General features: G+C 41.6%; 1 protein-coding gene across 1 annotated transcript; it reads right to left on the minus strand.

Annotated features, from left to right (window-relative positions):
- Window positions 1–999: 999 nt before the first annotated feature.
- Window positions 1,000–2,160, minus strand: LOC108652605 (venom allergen-1). Its single transcript, XM_018102831.3, has 4 exons — window positions 1,965–2,160; window positions 1,639–1,905; window positions 1,400–1,572; window positions 1,000–1,338 (listed from the first exon to the last, which is right to left on the minus strand). The coding sequence occupies exons 1-4, from the start codon at window positions 2,121–2,123 to the stop codon at window positions 1,113–1,115; spliced, it is 825 nt and encodes a 274-aa protein (XP_017958320.1). The 5' UTR covers window positions 2,124–2,160; the 3' UTR covers window positions 1,000–1,112.
- Between the last annotated feature and the right edge of the window lie 18,057 nt (window positions 2,161–20,217).

Consider the following 20,217-nt stretch of genomic DNA (forward strand, 5'->3'; position numbering starts at 1 on the left):
AGCGCATTTCTCATGCAGTGCAATCAAATGAAGTCGCAGCAAAGAGTGAAATTGAATTGCGATTCAGAGGCTAATCGGATTTCCTTCAGCGGCTTAATTAATCAATTCGCAGGTGCTAAATGAGATATTCTAATAGTAGATGCTGCAAGCTTAGATAAACTCTCGTGCAACTTTAGCGCCTCATAACAGGCATCAAAATAATTACCTTCCTTACAACACTCAGAGCACTTTCCGCGCGTTGTAGCGCATTTTCACTGTCGATTAAGTTTCAGCTTGGCCGCACAGCCACCGTAAGGTGTTCGCTCTTAAAGCCAACAAAATGGGGAACAATTCAAAGGTCAGTAAATTATTATTCTAAACTCCAAATGAGAAAATTAATTGCTGATTATCAATGCAAAACCATTTTATAAACAAATATTTATTGCTCCTATGTTCAGCATAAAGCAGAGATTCGTCCGCATGGGCTTGATATTTTTGGTTATTCGAAAATAGCTTTATGACCCGCACTCCGTTGCCAATTGTTTGGAATTTCACACAATTATGGAATCATAAATCTGCTCGCCCTCTGCAGGCAGTATTGACTGGGTGAACACTTTTAGCCAGGTAATTGCTTCATCACGCAGCAGAGCCAATTTCTCGCTTCCTGCTCGACAGAGCAAGGCCAGCCAGCATCCACAGTCAGGCATCATTCTAGGGTATCTCCGGCAACTGCGCTGCGTGCCAAGTTAACTGCAATAGGCAGGAAATTTGCAGAAATTCCATTTTGATGCTGCGCCATTTGAATTTTGCATGCGTAATGATTTCGTACTGCAGAGAAACCAGAGACGAAAGACCATGGAACAGGGAGCAGAGACCAGAATAGCGCAGCGCAGCGCAGCGGCTGTTGTTATGCGGAATTTATCTATTGCGAATGAAAGGCGCGTGCCACAGCATAGCCAGGCGAGCCACAGAGCTATGGCCATAGAAATAGCCATTCGAATTGCATAAATATGGATGGCGTTAATTTCACAATCCGACACAGCAAGCGGATGCTCATTTCAATTTATTTGCGGCTTGTTATGGGGCTATATATAGTTCTATTTAGCTCGGCGGCTATTTAAGCTGTCATCCATTTAGGCAAATATTTCCTTTTTGGAGCAGAGGGCTTTGTACTGGACGTTGGCCCCAGTGGTGCAGCCGGTGGCGCGGAAATGATAGATCGGCCTGCCGCACATATAGCTCTCGGCGTAGTTGCAGGTCAGCTTGAAGTAGGATATGTCCTTGGCCACATATCGCAGTCCTGCGCAGCCGACGTGAGTGTTGTTTTCGACGGCCATCACCGCAAAGTGGTTAAAGGGCCTGTTGCGGGAGATGAACGGTTAAAGAGGCTAATTTCTGAGCTGAAGTGCCCGACACTTACTGATGCTGGTAGGGCTTGATAGCGGAGCAGGGGTTGTGCTCCACATCGGCAGCTGTCATCATGCGGCTGCTGTTGGTGTGCTCCGACCACCAGGTGCGGGCGCCGATGGTGATTAGCTGGGGATACATCTTCTCCATCAGGTCATTGTCTACCAGTCGAGTCATGTTGAACATCTGGGGAGAACGCCAGTTTCTGATCAATCGAACTTGCACCACCCGAACTCCCTACTCCCTACTCACAATGATGTTTTGGCCCGAGCTCTTGAAGTTGGCCGTGTTGTGGCAATCGTCGTGCTTCGGCTTGCACATGCGCACATTGTAGCTAGCCAACGTGGCCAACTCCTCGCTCCACTGCATCACAACCATGCGCGCAGCTCTGGGCAGGGTCATGTTCCGGCCATTGGCCAGGCGCTGGCGAAAGTCGTTGTGAGCCTTGAGAATACTCTCAACGTAGTCAGTGAGGTTCACTACCTTGCTCTCCCGAATACTGCACGACTTGTTGATGTCCTGCAATGCGCGAGAATTTTTCGGTAACTTGCGAGCTGTGCCAGAAGCGCAACACTCACCTTCGGCGGCTTCTCGCAGGCAATGTGACGCTTGCCGCTGGGACACAGTTGCTGCACGCAGTAGGGATTCTTCGGTCCTGTCGGCAGCTCGTCTTGGGCAACGACCAGAAGAAAGTACATTCCGCACAGAACGGCTGCAAGCGAAATAAGCCCATTCATCTTGATTCGCCGACTAAATAAAACAGTGGCTGAAATGATTCGCACCGAGCTGTTTTATAGCCCAACAGCGCCGACAGAACTCTGCATTGGCTGTGCTCAAAAGCAGTTGTCAGTTGGCTAACGAGTTGGTCAATACTGAAGTCTGTTTTCGTCGATGATTAAGCTAATTGTACAATCATTGAATGCCACCTCACTCAATTGGCTCTGGCACTATAGTTGTGGCAAAATAGTTGTGATTGAACTAACATTAACAAGAGCTAATCATGGCCATGCAGATCAGAGAAGCTTCTCATAAATTTAGCAGTGCCTAAATATAAAATTTATTTATCGGCAAATAAATGTATGCATTATATTTTTATGCTAGCCATATACAGACTATATATGTTAGAATAACTCGTTTTGATACCCTGAACCCGTTGAACATGGAAAATCAGGGTATAATGGTTTTGTGTAAAAGTATGTAACGGGCAGAAGGAATCATCGCAGACCCTATCAAGTATATATATTCTTGATCAGGACGACGAGCTGAGTCGATATAGCCCTGTCCGTCTGTCCGTCCGTCCGTCCGTCTGTATGAGTGCGTGGATCTCAGAAGATACAAAAGCTAGAGAGCTGAAATTTTGTGTGCATACTCGTGTATACCATACGCAGTACGATATTTTTTCGATAACTCATTCGATAACTTTTTTATCGAGAATGATCGAAAAATTGATTTCGTTTTTTCAGCCTCATTTGAACACTTTTAGACTTAAAGATATCAGATTTAATGTGTATATACATATATTGCATTTCAAATACTAGAGATTTGTGCTTTGGAATGTACATACATTTGAACATTATGATTACGTTCTGAAAGTTTCATTAAGTTTGTATGTCCAGAAATTAAATTATTCAACAAATAAATTCTCCTAATATTGCCCACACTGCAGCGCAGCCCAAGCGCAGTCGCTGCTTACTGCGCAGTTAACAGAGCGCGTTTTTATACGTGCGTGCGGATGCATGCATATGTATGTATATGTGTATAAAAGAAGTACAGAATGATTAAAATATCAGATTGGAGGGTTCAGGGTATATCCTAGTCGAGCAGTCTCGACTAGAGCCTTCTTACTTGCTTTGAGTTAATATCGATTGTTATTAATGTAAGACGTTACTAACTATCATGGATGTCCCATTAATGAGTTGCATGGCTAGGGTCTTACGAATGACAATCAAAAACAGATCTGGTATAGAATAGTATATACCATATTAGGTATACACCTAGCAATATTATTGCGATGAGTTGGAGACATTTCTGGCTGACTCTGATTGTCTAATGATTGCTTTTTCTTGCTTCCGACAAGAGAATAATGTGCCTGACAAAATTGTTCGTTTGGAACTAATTGTCTGATATTTATACATATAATGTACATACATAAGTAAATATTCTATTGCATATACATGCATCTATTTTAGATTCGTAGATACAAATGAAATATTGGTAAATTGTAAACACAAACAGTGTTGCCCATATTCGGTGGGAACGCTACAAGGTTGCCCCTATATGTATAAATATATATATATATATATATATATGAATAAGTATATACATGTATCTGTAAACTCTTTGATGCTACAGCAGACTTTCAGGTTATCATACGCAACGTAGCCACCAAATACTTGAAAAGCAAAACGTGCTACCGCAGACAACTTAAGCTTGTATGTTGCAATCGAAGTGCTGCCACAATATTGGCAGATGTTGTTGCTATATTATTTGCTCTTGATTTTAACGCTTGGCAGCATCGAGGGCCACGCCCCCAGCTCTGTTCGAGCTACAAAGGCCATCGGGAAACAGTAAGTGACACTGCGTGATTGTAAGGAGAAGCCAAAAACATCTGCCGGGAAGGCTTCAATGCTAATAACTCAGCAGCGCACAATTGATTAGAGCAAAGGCCCTTGGTAGAAGCCATTCAACTGCTCAGGCGCCGAACTGACGAGCTGACGAGCTGACGAACTGGCGAACAGTCGAACCGCCCTCCCGATGCAGCGCCTAGCCTGTGATTACAATAATTGTCTAACAACGGCAACTGATGCTCAGCAGCTGATTTGTCTAATTGGTTTTGCCCAGGCCGGCTTAATTAGGCATGTCTGCACGAGGAAGCCTGTCCGTCGGTTGGCCGCCGTCCGGGCAGTCCATGGCCGACTTAAAGTTCCTCAGTTGCTCCATGGTAAGATAAATGTTAAAATTATGCATAATTATTCATATAGGGAAACTTGCGCGTGCACCCGTCAAGTTTTGGTTGCGTTGCCTTGTTTAGTAGGTTGTAAATTTTAATGCAAAAAAAGATAAACGAAGGCCAAAACATTTTTGTGTGATTTATTGTTTGGGGCGAGTCATGTGAAGGGCCATGCATTAAACAACAGACAAGGGCCAGCCTCTGGACAGTCAGTGCCTCCCGGAAACCAGAAGCACAGCCGGAATCAGAAGTATTTGTAGCCGACGCCCGAGGCACGCGCTGCACCTGTTGCCTTCCCTCTTGCTGTCCTACTGCTGCCCTCCTGTTGCCCGCCCTGGCTGTGGCTTGGGCCATAAAGTCAGTTTGGCTGGCAAATTTATGGCTTAATACGTAACCTCAATACAATTTTTTCATACTTTGTATATAATTCATTTTTAATAGAGAAGCAAACGTGGATTGCGTTCAGCTTTGCAGCTTATGCTCTTCTTCTTTCTTCCTCCCCCTTTCTTCTGGACGAATCCGAATGGCAGTTCCATTGTTATCGGCCGCTTAATCTTGTTAACGTTGCGCATTTATAATGTCATTATCAAGTCAAGGGCTGCAGGTGCAGGAGGTGCACTGGGCGCCCTCTGAGATCTGGGCAATGCATCTTCGCGTTTCCTCGAAATTGCCGCTGTCGGAATCTCACAATTGAATAATCAAGCGCAATGGCATTGTTGCAAAGGGCCTTTGTGTAAGCTGATTTATTGTTTGGGCAGGTCGCAATAAATTAAATCGGCTTGCGCTAATATTTGCCTAATAAAATTGATGCAAACACTTTGCGGATTTCGGGATACCCTTGTCAAAGGATTGGGCTTTCGTTTGACTTTGATCAGAAGCTGTCGCTGTCGCTGTCGCCTCCGAAGTCGACGTCGCTGCCACCGGCCCATCAATATGCACATAAAGTTTAATATTTCTCGCAATTCACCGAATCCTGTTACAATAAGCCTTAATTTTATGCAAATCTCGCCAAAGTACCCACACTGCCTGCCTTCCGCCTCCTGCTTCCCGCTCTGGCTATCGTGATGAGCTTAGCTGGCTCAATCCGCTCCGCAAGTCGTTCGAAAACTTTTTAAGCATCGCCGTGAAAAACTTGTTCGTGTCCTGCATGATAAAAGTGAGTCGACTACGCTGAGATGCTCCCAGCTTGAACTCACAGCGAGGCGAGCTCTTTCTAGTCGCGGCCTTTAAGAACTCTTCAGCCGTTAACATGGCAAATACAGTGCATTACCACTCTTAACTCTTTTTTCAGCTTATTAGTCCTGTAACATAATTTTAATTAATCAACTTGCTTCATTTGACAAATCAAATGAAGGAATTCAATACAATTGACCTAAATTATAAGTATGCACCTATTTATATATCAATTTTGGTGTAGCAAGTAGTTATTTATTCTTTTTTTAGTTCCAATTCTCTAATTAATGTCCCATCGCTAATAAAGCAAGCGTAACGTGAGAGCAGAGAGAGGAAGAGTTTCAAGTGTCCGTTATTCTTTTCTATCTGTTCTTCCTGCTTGTGTCATTTGTCTCACTTGATTTTTGAGAGCCTAATAGACTTGTCTGCTCTGCGTGGCCTCGGCACGGCAATGTATTAGAGTGAGACAGAGAGCGTAACAGACTGGCCTCTGCTCTGCGTAGTCGTGGCATGGCAATGTGTTAGAGGGAGATGGAGAGCGTCGCTGACTGGCGTCTGACGAACACGTGCCAATATATGCATATGTATTGTGCGTAATTGAGAAGTCTGAGGCATCATTCATTGAAGCTAGCAGACAAAGAGGTGGCACTTACAGTGGTTCACAGCGGTACATTCTGCGTTATTTATGCATATGAATGCTTTACTTATATAATAGTTGCAACAATAGTTATATAAGTTCAATTGGAAATGTTCAAATATCACATCTTATTGGGAACAGTGTTTACCTTACCTGTCTGGCACATATGTACGTATGTATGTATACGTATGTAGGTATCTTATATTCAGTAGAGTTCTTGTAGCTGTTGCCTCATTTCAGAGACTTAACCACATTTAGATTACAGCGTGATTATGTTAATATTTGTTGTCTGAACCCCAAGCGCAATAAAATACGAATTCTTTATTCGTTTTTTCTTTGCTTTTCGTTTGTTTTCATGTGCGCGGATTTTAAAGCTGCGCGAAATATGCAAATTTGGTGTGTTATTTGTCGCATTCAGCGTGGTGAAAGTATTTTTGTATGCGAGTGCATTGTTCTTGCACATATATTTTAGGCTAGCGCACATCAACACTTTTGAATACAGACACACACACACACAGACACATACATGCATATTCACATGCATAAGCAGCTATGGCTTTATTTGGGTGAAGGCCGTACGTATGCCAAAAAGCAGCAACAACAAAGCTGGACTAAAAAAATAAACTGAAGAGAAGAGAGGAGAACCGAGAGGAAGAGAAAAGAAACAGAGCAACTTGGCAACACAACGCAAATCTGAAAATTAAATGCAATTTAGTGCAGCAAAGTGGCAACGCACACATGTAAAGAAGCAAACAAACATAAACACACACACTCACACAAACAAGCTGAGATGCCTGGACTGTGGGGAAAAGCTTTAAAAATCAACAGAAACATCAGGTTTCATGTAAGCAGAGCCACACAAAAACAAACCTAATAAAGAGAAAACGTTTTACGTTTTGCTTCTATCGAATTTGAATTCCACTTTGTAAATGCTTCTTTTTCAGTTTTTTTCTTTTTTGCTTTGCATATGCTCAGAAATTACACAATTCATTTTTGGCGTAACATGTCAATTTGTATGCTTAATGCCAAGCGGAGTAAGAGGTTGACGAGGGCAGGCAGAAAATTCGTGTTCTTTTCCAAATAGTAAACAAAATGTGCCAGCTTAGACGCGCTTACATTGCCATTAGGCTCAAGAGCAGAACAAATCAGTAGCCGAAAAGAGCAAAAGGGCTGGCTGAGGCAATGGCAATGGCGTTGGCAGATTCCGATAAGATCCAAGTGATTGGAAAGGCCAGCCCAACATTTTATATACGTTTATAGGAGGGAATGCTCAGTTGTGCACACTTTTTCGAAATAATGGCGTATAGCAGGCCTATTAAATATCTCCTTATCACAATCAGATAAGTTCCAAATTTATTGTGTGTTGTCTCATTGTTGGAATTTGTCATTACATTGCTTCATTCTCAATCGATGGAGGCTCTACTATATATGTCCACTGTAGTGGCTTATACCTTCTAGAAAATTACTTAAAAAATGTATCACTATGCTCACTTATGTACATATGTATCATGCATAAATTAATACTGTCGTATCCAATATTGCTTTAAATGTGATGTGGAGTGGCCTTGACGAACCAGTTAAATGTCGACTACGACACGTCTAATATTCAAAACACATCACGACTGTGCTTATGACATTGCATCAAAAATTCATTCAACGACTTTCCGTTTGCGTGCTGTGCTCTTTATAAGCCTTTCGTCCTCTGCAATCAGCGCGCAAAGCGAGGAGCCAACGCTAAAGATCCGAATTGAAAATGCAAATCTTTGACAGAGCTCGAAAGTGCAAAGCAAACAATATAAATATTACGCTGCAGCAGCAGCAACAGAAGCAGCAGCAGCAATGCTGAGGACTAATGCCGAAGGCGAACTGAATAAATTGTAGCGCACTTTATAGCTGTAATAATTGCAAAGCAGTTGGCAACAACTCTTAGCCGTTTACTTACCAGGTGAAAGTTTCGAGATGCAGCTTCCCGTCAGCGTTCGTTTTTGGTTCTTCAGTCAGCTAATTGGCTAAATAGGTCCTGTTTAACTTGTCAAATTTTTAGAACGCTGGAATAATAACGAATACGCCTCCAGCGACCCAATGCGAAACATAATTGCCATTTTATAGCGACAACCGTTGCGCAATGAGCCTGTAAATGTTGGCTTAGCGTAAGTTCCACAATGCGGCGCTATCATCCGGCTCTTCCGTCCTCGCCGTGTCCATTCCCAAGTCCGTTTAGCTGCTTCCACTGTGGCTTTGTCTGCGCCGAGATTTTATTGCTTTTCTGCTTTGCCTTTGACACGATTGCTGCTTAATCTTTAGCGTTTACCAAAAATTATACCCCGAGGAACATTACAAAATGAATTGCATTATGAGAATTGCTCGACGTTGTGAGGCACCGAGGCTCTGAGTGAGCTTTAAATCCGCTTCTCTCTTACGCCTAGAATTATGCAATATAAAGTTAATTATAAGAGGGGAATATGAGGGATTTTAGAAAATAAGCTCAAAAGCGGATTTCTGACCTTTATTTTCACAGCTATTTAATTGAATACGCATTCTTTTTACGCTTTATAAAACTATATTTGCTTTTGTTCAGAGATTTATGGTCTAATCCAAGTCTCATCTTGACATCCCATCTTGAACATAAAAACTTATCTTACAATGCAAGAGACTGTTACTATTTTCATTTTCTTTTTATGATTAATAATTTGTTTGTTATAGCTAGCGATGGCATAATCATATGATAGAAAATAATCGATTATTTTACATCCCTTGGCTTTTCGATTGCATAGTAAAATAAGTTGTGATTGATTGAAAAAAAATGGATTATTACAGGAAAATTCGCGTCAGGTTATTAAAAGGGAAAATTCATTGGATTATAGGTAAATCATTAATCATATGGTATAATAGTCAGTAAACAATCCTTTTACCATCACTAGTTATAGTTTGTCGTCATGGATTTTATATATTTTAAATAGACTTCGACTTTCGTTTTAAAGCTACAACTTAATCCTAGACTTATTTTTATTTATTTTTTATGTTGTTCTGCAACTCAATTCATATACTCATCAGATCTTTTCAGTCAGATCAGCTGCAAACTGACATGGATCTAATGTATTGTCGTATTCGCATAATTTATATGGCTCTAAAAATGAGTAACAAGCAGTTATAATCTCCATATGCTACAAACGTGCTTAAGCTTTAACAATATCAGACTGATACTCTGTTGAGAAATGCACCTGATTTGTGCATGGCACACACCCATGCACAGATACACATTCATGTCATACACACACAGGCACACACACACACCTACTCAGTGCATGCGCCTTATCACATTGTTGGCAGTTATTAACCGGCATTGCTGTTAAGCTGCTGTTGCTGGTTTTGTTGTCGCCGGTTTATCGTGGCAATGTTGTTTATAACATGGTCAGGTCATTGCTGCCGCCTGCTGGGCGGTAGCCGCTGGGAGCCCAGCTATTAGTTGTTTTATGAGCACACGATACTATCAGCTGCAAGAGGACGAAGTGGGCGAAGTGGGCCGTTGTGGGTGAGGTGGAGTGCAGTGCACGGCAGTGGCTCGGTAAATTCGATGCATAATTTTGCACTCAATTATAATGGATGGCAACGCCTGCGCTGGCTGGATAATAACGTGGCAGCTTTGGCGCTTCAAGTGGCGCCGGCTCGCATGAAATTAAGAAATTGTGTCACAGTCGTCTATTCACGGAAGTGCGATTAAGACGTAGCTTGCACGAATCAGCATTAAGTGTGTCTAATCAATCAATCAGTCGGGGATTGGACCCCTCGTCGTCGGCAGCTGCCCGACTGGGGGCAGATAGAACATCTGCTTGAAAGTTTGGGTCAAGTGGCGTGCGGCTGAGCACGATTTGGGTTAAGCTATTGCATATTAAAAAACATTTCAAGCGTTTTATTGCTGCTGCACAGAAATGAATTCCACTTTGAGCGATGCTGGGCGTTGAAGTTGCAACTTCAAACCTGCCAACTGGCAACTTTGCGAGCGCAACTCACCCACAAGCCACCAGCTGACATCAACTGCTGCCCAGCTGCTGGCTGCCCGGCTGCAACCTGCACATGGATGATTGAAACTTTTTCGATTTTATACTCATAATTTTGCAATGCTAACACAACAGCCCACAGGGCAGCAGAGAGCAGCAAGCAGCAAGCAGCGAGCAGCGAGCGACGCCAACTTTATTCGAAATTAGCATAATTATTGTGCCATAAAGTTGAGCTTTGCCATTGGCAATAAGACAGCTAATGCTGGGTTTTATATGCAAATGCAAGGGGAGCACTGCAGCTCCCACTCTTAGCACCTGGGACAGCTTCGATGCGGTACTGCTCCCGAGTGGGGCTGGAGCTGGACCAGAGGGGAACATAACGACCGGAGAGTACAAACAAGTAAAGTGTAAAGTAAAGTGTCGTCATCACGCAGGTAAACATATTTTCCTAACGAATAGCAACTTAGTTGCTGGACTCCTAGTAGCTGCTCCACTTGACGATTATGCACTCGTACTTTGGCTTTCTGCACCACTCAATACTTGCTTGCTGCCTGCCACAAAATCTTTTAAGCAATTTATTGCTCTGGCTGCAGCTAAAAACTTTAGCCAACATATTACACTTGCAGCCGCAGAGGCCACAAAAACAGCTTAGCAGTCGACTCCCACTCTCTCTTGACTCTCCATGGGCGCTGCTGCACTTCTTGTAGCCCGAATTGTCAGTCTGGCTAGTCCTTGCCGACTCAGTACGTAAGTCTGCCCAGTCACACACAGCTGTGTCCTGAACCTCAACATGCGAGTGTGTGCGTGTGCGTGTGTGTGCTTGGATTTAGAGCATGTGCCCCTTTTTATAGGATAGACAAGGACTGTAAAAGTGTCTCCGGGCAGCCGGGACACTTTTATTGCTCAGCATGTGACCAAAAAATAGTTGCGGTGGATTTTGTGTGCGATTTCTGGACCACACTGAGACATTTTTATGCACAGCTTCTCGGCTGCCACTTGAAGTTCGCCCTGGAATACTGCGCATCAGCATAAGTGAAACCATGTGCTGAATTGTTAAGCGTGTGGCATGTGCGAAGCAGAATGTGGGATGTGAAAAGCCCCCCTTCTCTGACATACGCCAGCCCCATAAATGTCTGTCGCAACTTGACCTTCGGCTGCTGGAGTTCATCATAGGCCTGTCTGTCCGGCTTGACCAGCAGTCAGCATTATCTAAATCCACATAAAAGTCAGTTGCATCTTCACCTTGAGCTATTCAGTGCTGATTGCTGTCGGCCCAGACATGATAATTAATATATGCTATGTGAATAATGGATATGAGTAGAGATCACAGAAAATCATATATTTGTTTGGACTGGAGGAAGGGTAGGTGAGCGGACGGATGCATTCGATTGGATGGACGAATGAACGTGGGGAAAAAAGAATCTAGGATCGATTCAGTTCATTCTCCTCTTCAAGAATATATAACTTTTAGAATCACCGCTTTACGTATACTTTAATGCCTTCATTTAGGAAATATATATGTACAATATATATATATATATACATAAGTATATAAGGCAATACAATAATATGAAAATAATTTTTGAAGTACATATCTATATACAAAAGAACACACTTCACTTTGATATAGATCAATTTGAAAGGACTTTAGCAAGGTGTCGCACAACTATTTAATAGCAATTAATATAATGAGTGTAATGAATACATCCTGTCCACTATTAAAGATATTGTTCCCTGGGCGCACAAGGACGCCGAGTAAACGACACTGAAGGAGGCGAGCAGGAAAGCTCTGGCAAATAGTACAATATCCTGTCAGCCGAGTGCGCGTGTTGTTAGCTAAGCGCCTTGGATTTAAAATAAATTGAGGTCAAATGAGAGACAGAGCTGGCATTATCGTTGCAGTTGTTGTCCGTTGTCCTAGCAGTCGTTGTTGCCGTCGCTGTTGTCGTTGTTGTTGCGACTGTTACATGGCTTTTAGTGTGCACCCGAATCGTAAAGAGAAATTCGGCGTGCATAATGGTAATTGCGTGTTTTTTTCCACTCTAATTACAAGTTATATGCACTCGCACTTGCACTTGCACTTGCTCTTGCACTAACACTAACACTAACACTTACGCCAACACAATAACGAAAGCGGGGCCCATCCTTGCCGACACTCACTTCCATGGCAGTGGATACGGCTGTCGCAGCATCTGAGAGAGAGTGCCAAAAGAAACGGCAACCTACATTCGCAGTGTCGTCGCAGCCTCCGCATATAAAAATGAAAATTAAAAGAAAACTGCATATAAAGTGTTGCATTTGCGGCATGCTCTCGGTCTCATCGCGCTGCTCTTTTTCGCCTTTCACACTCTCTGCTAATTAAAAACAGCGCATACTGCCATTAAAACCAAAAGTTCACATCGCCTATCCGTTTTCTTTTTTGAGCCTGAAAACAGCCAGAGACAGAGGGAGAGAGAGAGAGAGAGAGAGAGAGAGAGAGAGAGAGAGAGAGAGATAGAGAGAGAGAGAGAGAGAGAGAGAGAGAGAGAGAGAGAGAGATAGATAGAGCTTGAGATAGATGCTCCTGTTTTTTCCCCCATAAAACGTTGCGTATGCGGCCGTTGCACAGATTATCTCATTATGCTTGCGGTTGCTGCCATTTGCGGCCATCGCAAACCACGTGGCGTATAATTAATTGCGTATTGAGAGCCTGCCGGGTGCTTGAAAGCTGCAGAGCTGATTCTATTCACTTTTGAGCTGTCAACTGATTTCCAGCTTACTCTCTCTAATTATATCTATTTATAGGTGCGATTCGATAAGATCATAAATAATAAAAAGTGTAATGCAATTGTAATGAAACTACTGATATTTAATTTATTTTATTTTGTATATATATATGGTTATTAATGTTTGATTATTATTTTTAAATATTTATGCAACGTAAACTATTCCCCTATTAAACTATGTAAATATAAATAATGAAAATAAAGACACCAAATTGTAAATTACTCATTCGATTAGTGTGAAAAAAACCACATCACTCACACACACAAACACACCAAATTTCGTTACCAACGCACAGAGCAGTCCATATTCGATAACTCACATTCTGAATGGATTGCCGCGCGGTTGCTTATCGCCATTATTAAAAAAATGTTGCTTGTTTTGTGCAGCCAAACGAGCAAATCGCCAATGAAATTGGATGTTTAAAATACTCCCGTATAAACACGCATGTGCCATGAATACTCTCTACCTATTGGAAATCAGTGGAAATTCTGCCGGTAGACTGCCACTTAACACTTCTTTGCATCGAACAAATTGATACAATTGCGAGGCCATATTAAAAGTGTATTTATTTGTTATTTAATTGTAATTCATTAACCTTTGTTTGCCAATCTGTGGGTTTAATAGGCTCTGCAATATATTTGACACACCGTTTACAATAATAAAATTACTTTTGAAATTCATTTAACATTGAATAATTTTTATTTTTATAATTCCACGTTTTGTTACGTCCATTCACAATTTAAAATACAAATACTGGCATACAAATTATATTTAGAAATATATAAGCAATTATTTATATGGATTTTCTTGTACACATATAAGGTATTTTTAGTCAGTACTCTAGAGTGCTTAAACCTTTTTCGCATTGAGCAACAAAGTAAAACCGACTTTCTTATCAGTCGTTTACCATTCGCCGCCGTGTCTGGTGCAAAAAGTATGAACCTTTTTTAAAATATTTACTTGCATATATATATATATATATATATATATATATATATATATATATATATATATATATATATATATATATATATATATATATATATATATATATATAAGGAGCTCTATTAGTCTGTTGCTTGTTTAGCATAAACTTTTTTTTTCATATAAAAAGATTTTTAGAAGCTGTCGAGCTTGTTGATATCGCTGAATGAAGATAAATAAATATTTAGTTTACTTTAGTAAGTTTAATATATTTATTAATTATAATAATTAAAATATCCATAGTGCGTGTTTTATTAAATTATGTTATTATTATGACTATTCATATTTTTTGATCTTTGTATTTAAAGGATGTGATAGTTCTGTTAATGTAGCAAAAGCAAATAATAGTTAAATAAATATTAGTTACTACGACGAATATACCAATTACAAATATCAGTTAAGAAATATTAGTTACTATGACCGTCGTATATACTCCTGAAGCTAGCCAATCGCTATAAGAGTTTTCTTATTTAGAAATACTAGAGCATTTCGCAAATAATAATTATTTTCTTAAATTTCTACAGGATTGCGCTTGTTAATAAAAAACTCATATTTTCAAATTAATAAATATGCAGAGAAGCACGCAGTCAGCATTCCCTCGCATGGCCGTTTAAAATAATAACTCGTATTTTTATTTGCAGCTCTCAGCGAATAATGACAGTTTTTATTGCTAAGAGCAAACAATTGTAGCGTATATTTCAGGCAATTATAAAAAATGATGGTTTATATTCTACGCTTTAAGTGCTGGGGCCCGACTCACATCAGACCTACTTGGGCAAACGAAGGCTCCCCTGGAGCCATCTGACAATTGTTTATAGCACAAGTGTTAAATATTTTTGCTTGGCACGCCAGTGCACTACAACAGCCCAGCAATCCAGCTGCCCGTCTACACCGCTTCCCGCTACCCGGACTCCCAGCCAACTCCAAAAACCCAATTTGGCAGGCTAGGAATTTACAAATCTAAAGCGACAGCTTAAGCATTCATGTTGGCCCCGATCCCGACCTGGCAACAATTACAACGACGCCAAACAGCATAAATAAATGTAGAAATTATTATTAAATGCGAGCAGCTCGCAATCAGTTCCCCTTCCATCCGCTCCAGCCACGCAGCCCCCACCCAGGCCCATTGATTCCGCGTTATCGATCTAACAGTTTTTGGAGAGCGCGGGTATTTTACAATAAATAACCGAGCAATACAAAAGCGGAATTCATGTACACATTGGATGGCGGGCCATAAATTAGAGCTCACTCCAAATTGTGGGCGAGTATAACAGACATTAGACACATTTTTGCATTGGCGTACTTTAATTGGCCTAAGTGGGAGGAATTAAATAAATAAAGAAAAAAAAAAAATCGCCGAAATCAATTGGCCAACACAGGAACCAACGGCCAAGTTTAAAACTATTTTTAACTTTTTCAATTGATAGAATAAAAAATATTAAACGCCCAACACCAACAACAACAACAACGAGTAGAAGGGCAAAAAAGGGCAGAAAAGGTACTCGAAATTATAATGCTTAACCTTTAAGCCCCGTTTGGATTGCGTGTTAAGTCGCCTGAAAGTTCTTTCTTACTACTTAGGCAAGTTGTTGTTGATGCCCTACAGCATGTTGAGGATTACGAGAGTATTATAACTTTGTCTCCGGTTATGCGTCAGGATCGACTTTGTTAAATTTTGATAACTAGAGAGCAAAAATAAAATCATGAAATATAAATAGACAGTCGGACATATTTGTTGCCAGCTCAAATAAAACATTTCTTATGCGCCCTTGGGTACGCTTCAGCTTACTTTTTTATTATTATTCACACCCATCCATCAAATATATCAAGTATTTCTGTTTCTGCTTTTGTGTAGCATATATATTTTTCTTATCCGTTGTCTAGTTTGTCTCTGAGATGCTAGCGTCTAAATTTCCTTCGTAGCCATGGCGATATACGTACGTCCCTACGACTTAAATGTCAGAATATTCACATTACTTTATCACTTTTTTTTTCATTTTTTACCATATTTTTTATTTTTGACGTTGCAGAGTGTGGCATGGTCGAGGTCAAGCACTTCCTGCCACATGCCTGCCTCTTTACTTTTATATTTCTTTAGCCGCTCTATTCCACGCTTGTTGGCACCAACGAACTTTTTTTTTGCAGTCGGGTGGACTTAAGCCTTCCCAGCTGTTAACGACCTTTGCTAGTTGAAACCCGTTTGCTGCCCAACTGTGGGGGCGGGGCAATCAACTAGCGAGCGCTGCGCTGGGTGGGGGCGTTAAGCTGCAATTGCGAGCAAAGTTTATAAAAATGGCCAAGTGCTTCGCGATGTGTATATAAGTTTTCTAAATTTATTACGATTCGCGCGAAACCTGAAAGCTATAATTTTCGAGCGGTTTTACGACCGCGCCCCGAATGTCGAATGTCGATTTTTGATATTTGCTCTTGACACGCAACGCGCTTTAAACTTTTACACAGTTGCGGCTCGCTTCTTCTCTAAAAATATCCATAAATCAATTTTAGTTGATTCGTGCCGAAGAGAGTCGAGTTGGGCCCAGCCCAGGACCGTGCGCTCAACGAGTGTCTTCCACAAATTGAAAGCGACGAGTGGCAGGAGGCAGGAGGCAGTAGACATGAGGCGGGAGGCGGGAGGCGGGAGGCAGGACTTAGCGACCAGCAGGCAGAAGTCAGTCGGTGGAAAGGGGCTTGTTTTCGCATATCTTTACATAAATTTAACAGATATCCTTGGCATATTTGCTCACGTTGCCGGCTGTGGCACCAGAAACGGGCCGCAGAATATTTGCTTGGTCAATAGTTTCAATTCGAAGCCGTCAGTTCGCGTTTCAGCACTTTGCGCATATTTCCCACGCTTAATTGCATTTTTAATTTTATACATTCGCTTTTTAATTTTCGTTTCATTTTTTGTGCTTTTTTGCTATTTGTTTTCCTTTTGGTGCGTTTGCATATATTAAGTGCGCAGTCCCCACGGCTCTCTGGATGTCTGGATGGCTTTGGATGACTGAATTCATTCTGTCTGTCATCCGTCCATCGACATCAGCGCTGTCAAAAGATTTAACAGTTTAATGAGGTTTTGCAATACTCACAGCTGCGGGTAGATATATGAATGTACATATATATGTACGTATATCCATGTGTCAGCGTCTGTATTTATTGTATTTATTGTAACTCGGCGGTGCGGTCAATCCGGCCGCTGGCAGTCCAGCCCTCTCCAGAGCCGCTTCGTCCTTCGTCCTGCGTCCTTCAGCCGTGTTGCCGCCATCGTCGCTCGTCGCTCGTCGTCGCATGTCAATGCTGCTGGCCATTGTTGACAGTAGGATTTATGTTTCAGCAGTGTCACTCCTCACTCACACCCTCACACACTCACACATGGCCGGGCTTATATACACGTTCAAACAAATGTAGCAAACTTTTGCCCATTAACATATTGATTTTTATGGCCAACAAATTTACGAGCTTTGCTTTGCGTGGGCATTTTCTTTGTTTCTTGTTGCTTTGCCTTGCTGGCGTGCATAAAAGGTTTCAAAAGTAACGCCATTAATTTGAGCCAAACGCTTTCTGAATTATTTCTTACCATCGACTCACATTCCATTTTCCAAGAATGGAGCGGCCCCCAAGATCTCCAACCTCCGTCCGGCTCCAAGGGAACTACATCTCAAACTCAGCTCAAGATTTTGCTGAACACTTTGAAAAGATTATTCAAATCATCTTCAATCACTTTCACGTTAAATGTGAAATGTTGGAAACGTAATAGAAATTTAAGCTGAGCTTGCATTCATTCTGCTTAAAGAGCAATTCGTTTAATGCCTTAATGTATCAGACCGCAGCTCAATATGGAACACATATCAACTGTTGAGCATGCCTTTACTCAGAGTTATAATACCCACACAGGCCCACACACAGCGACTGCCACACACCTGGGCCTAAGTACATTCATAAATAAGCAAATAGTTTGATAACAGCTGAACGACAACAACACTTGAGTCGCACAGAAGGCTTCGACCCACCATGAAGTCTGGTGGGTAAATATTGATATTTTGATTTGAAATTAAGCAAACCAATATCCCAGTCCACATCCTGATGTGTTTATACAGTTTAATTTGAATGGGCTCAGTGTGTGAATAACATTCGACTCGCATTCCGTCCGACATTAAGCACTGCGAATGTATCCCCTTTAGTGTAATTAAAAGCCGCAGTGCATGAATGCGAGTTTTTCGCTTTGAAGTCTGCGTGGAATAGGACGTGTATATAGGAGCCTGTCTGAGAGGAGGGTACGTCAAATGGTAACTATTGCAAGTGCTCTGTGCTTTAGCCGGCGAATGAATCTTGCTTTCGGTTAGTTACTCCGTTACGTCGTAAATATTTGCACACAATTATTTGCGTTAAACGTTTTGTGCCCATGGCCAAAGTCAGGCGACGCTTTATTTGGCGCTTAAATAAATTATGTGACCCTCCTTTGGTTTGGTTTCGGCTCTGCCTTGTGGAGATAGACACATTGCACGTTCCGGCCACGGCAAACCGCATAAACCTTTACAATTACTTATAAATTTCCAGCATTTATATCATGCTTAATGAATTTCCACTGGAGCAGAAGAGCTGCCCCTCCACCCTCCATCCACCCCTCACCCTCTCGTCCTACCAGCTGCCAGCGTGGCTGCCGGTCTGCCTATCCGCCTGGCTGGATGTCTTCCACTTCCTTGCCTTGGCAATGTTTTCGTTGAATTATGATGCTTTTAAAATGTAATTTATTTTTTTCTGTCTTTTTTTTAAATAAACACTCGGCGCAACTGCTTTCACTCAGCTTTCGGGCTGCTGTGGCTGCTCGGCTGCCTTTTGCGCTACGCAGCGGCAATCAGTAATGAGTTTAACTTAATTTTATTATTTCAGCCGAAATTATGTATTTTGTTAAGATTGCTCCGCGTTGATCTATCCCTTTCTCATTAGCATAATAATTCGTAAATGCTTAATTGAGTGTGATTTCGAATAGGGACTGCAGTGCGCCCTGATGCGCAGGGAAATGTATTTCTGTCATGTCTCTCAGAATAAGCACCAATGCATCGGAAATGCTGTACGAAATATATACATATATGAAAGTACTTTCAGTAGACGTGGAGCATGAAATATCAAATCAAAGATGTGCACTTCCCTTATTGATATGTTCATTATGGGCATTGGGCAAACAAGCAGCTCACCCAATTTTTCTAACTGTCTGCACTGGAATTGGATGGGGCAAACCAACTTTGTGCAATCAAATTGCGCAAACATCGTCGAGCAACACTCTCACACACACACACACACATGCACTTCTGGAGCTGCATACGCCAAATTCGCTCACACTCGATATTCTAAAACTCAAGATGTGCATATTTATCAAAACATTTTTGATCGGAATGCTAGAAAAAATTGCGTGCTCATGCCAAAAGCAAATACGGCAAAAATACAAAATTGCCAGCGCTGTACATCTGCCAAGTCTGAGGGAATAGTTCTCCTGCAAGTGCTAGGCCAGACAAGGAGAAGACTTGCTGATTTCACTGACAGAGCTGGCAGAGCTTGCAGCGCACTCGACTTGCAGCAATGTGTAAAATATGCAACATATTTGAAATGGTGCCACGCGGAAAACAGAGCCAAACATTATTTATTGTCTGTACGTGGAAAATGGATGTGTCCGCTCGAATGTGTTGCGCAAGTCTGCCTTTGATTGATACAAGCAATAACCCATGTGGCGTATACGTAATGTACACATAGATAAGGCAAATTACGTATGCGAATCGATAGCAATGGCAGCGGCATTAATGGCAACTATTAAGCTAATCGCTATCGCTGTATTCGCCCTGGTAATTATCCGCGCCAAGCACTGAGCACAGATTGCGCGTAGGCAGAGAGTAAAAAAACAAATAATTTTACACCTGTCAGCGAATAAAACGTTGATACACAAATACAAAAATCCGTTTAAGTAGCCAAATTATTGTTGAAAGAAATAAGAAAAGAAATCGACGAAGCCGAGCGAAACAAACTGGCAAAAGGCATCCGAAAAGCGGTAGCCAAAGCCGTTGGCCTTGGCATTAGGACGAACAGACAAAGCAGACAGCTCATTGTTTTTGCTTCTACTTATTCTTTTCCTTCTTCTTCTTCTGGCTTCGCTCACCTTTTGGGCCCTCGCCCATTTTTCCGTTCTATATTCTACCTTTTTCTTTCCTTTTGTTCTTTTCTGCTAAATAAACATTTATAAAAACAGCAAAAGTTTTATTCTCGCTGATGCTGCTGTTCGTCCTTTATTTTTTGCTTGCCTTCCCTGCTGCCCCCCCTCCCCAACACTCACCAAA

This window comes from Drosophila navojoa, chromosome 4 (assembly GCF_054131105.1).
Source record: "Drosophila navojoa isolate 15081-1374.11 chromosome 4, UAZ_NAV_1.0, whole genome shotgun sequence".
In the NCBI taxonomy this organism is placed as follows: Eukaryota; Metazoa; Arthropoda; class Insecta; order Diptera; family Drosophilidae; genus Drosophila; species Drosophila navojoa.

Bases quoted from the DNA above. Each gene is read 5' to 3' on its own strand.
- LOC108652605 (XM_018102831.3), bottom strand. From the start codon at position 2,123: ATGAATGGGCTTATTTCGCTTGCAGCCGTTCTGTGCGGAATGTACTTT. The intron at 1,906-1,964 runs GTGAGTGTTGCG...CGCGCATTGCAG, and splicing joins CCTGCGAGAAGCCGCCGAAG to GACATCAACAAGTCGTGCAG. The intron at 1,339-1,399 runs GTAAGTGTCGGG...CTCCCGCAACAG, and splicing joins ATCAAGCCCTACCAGCATCA to GCCCTTTAACCACTTTGCGG.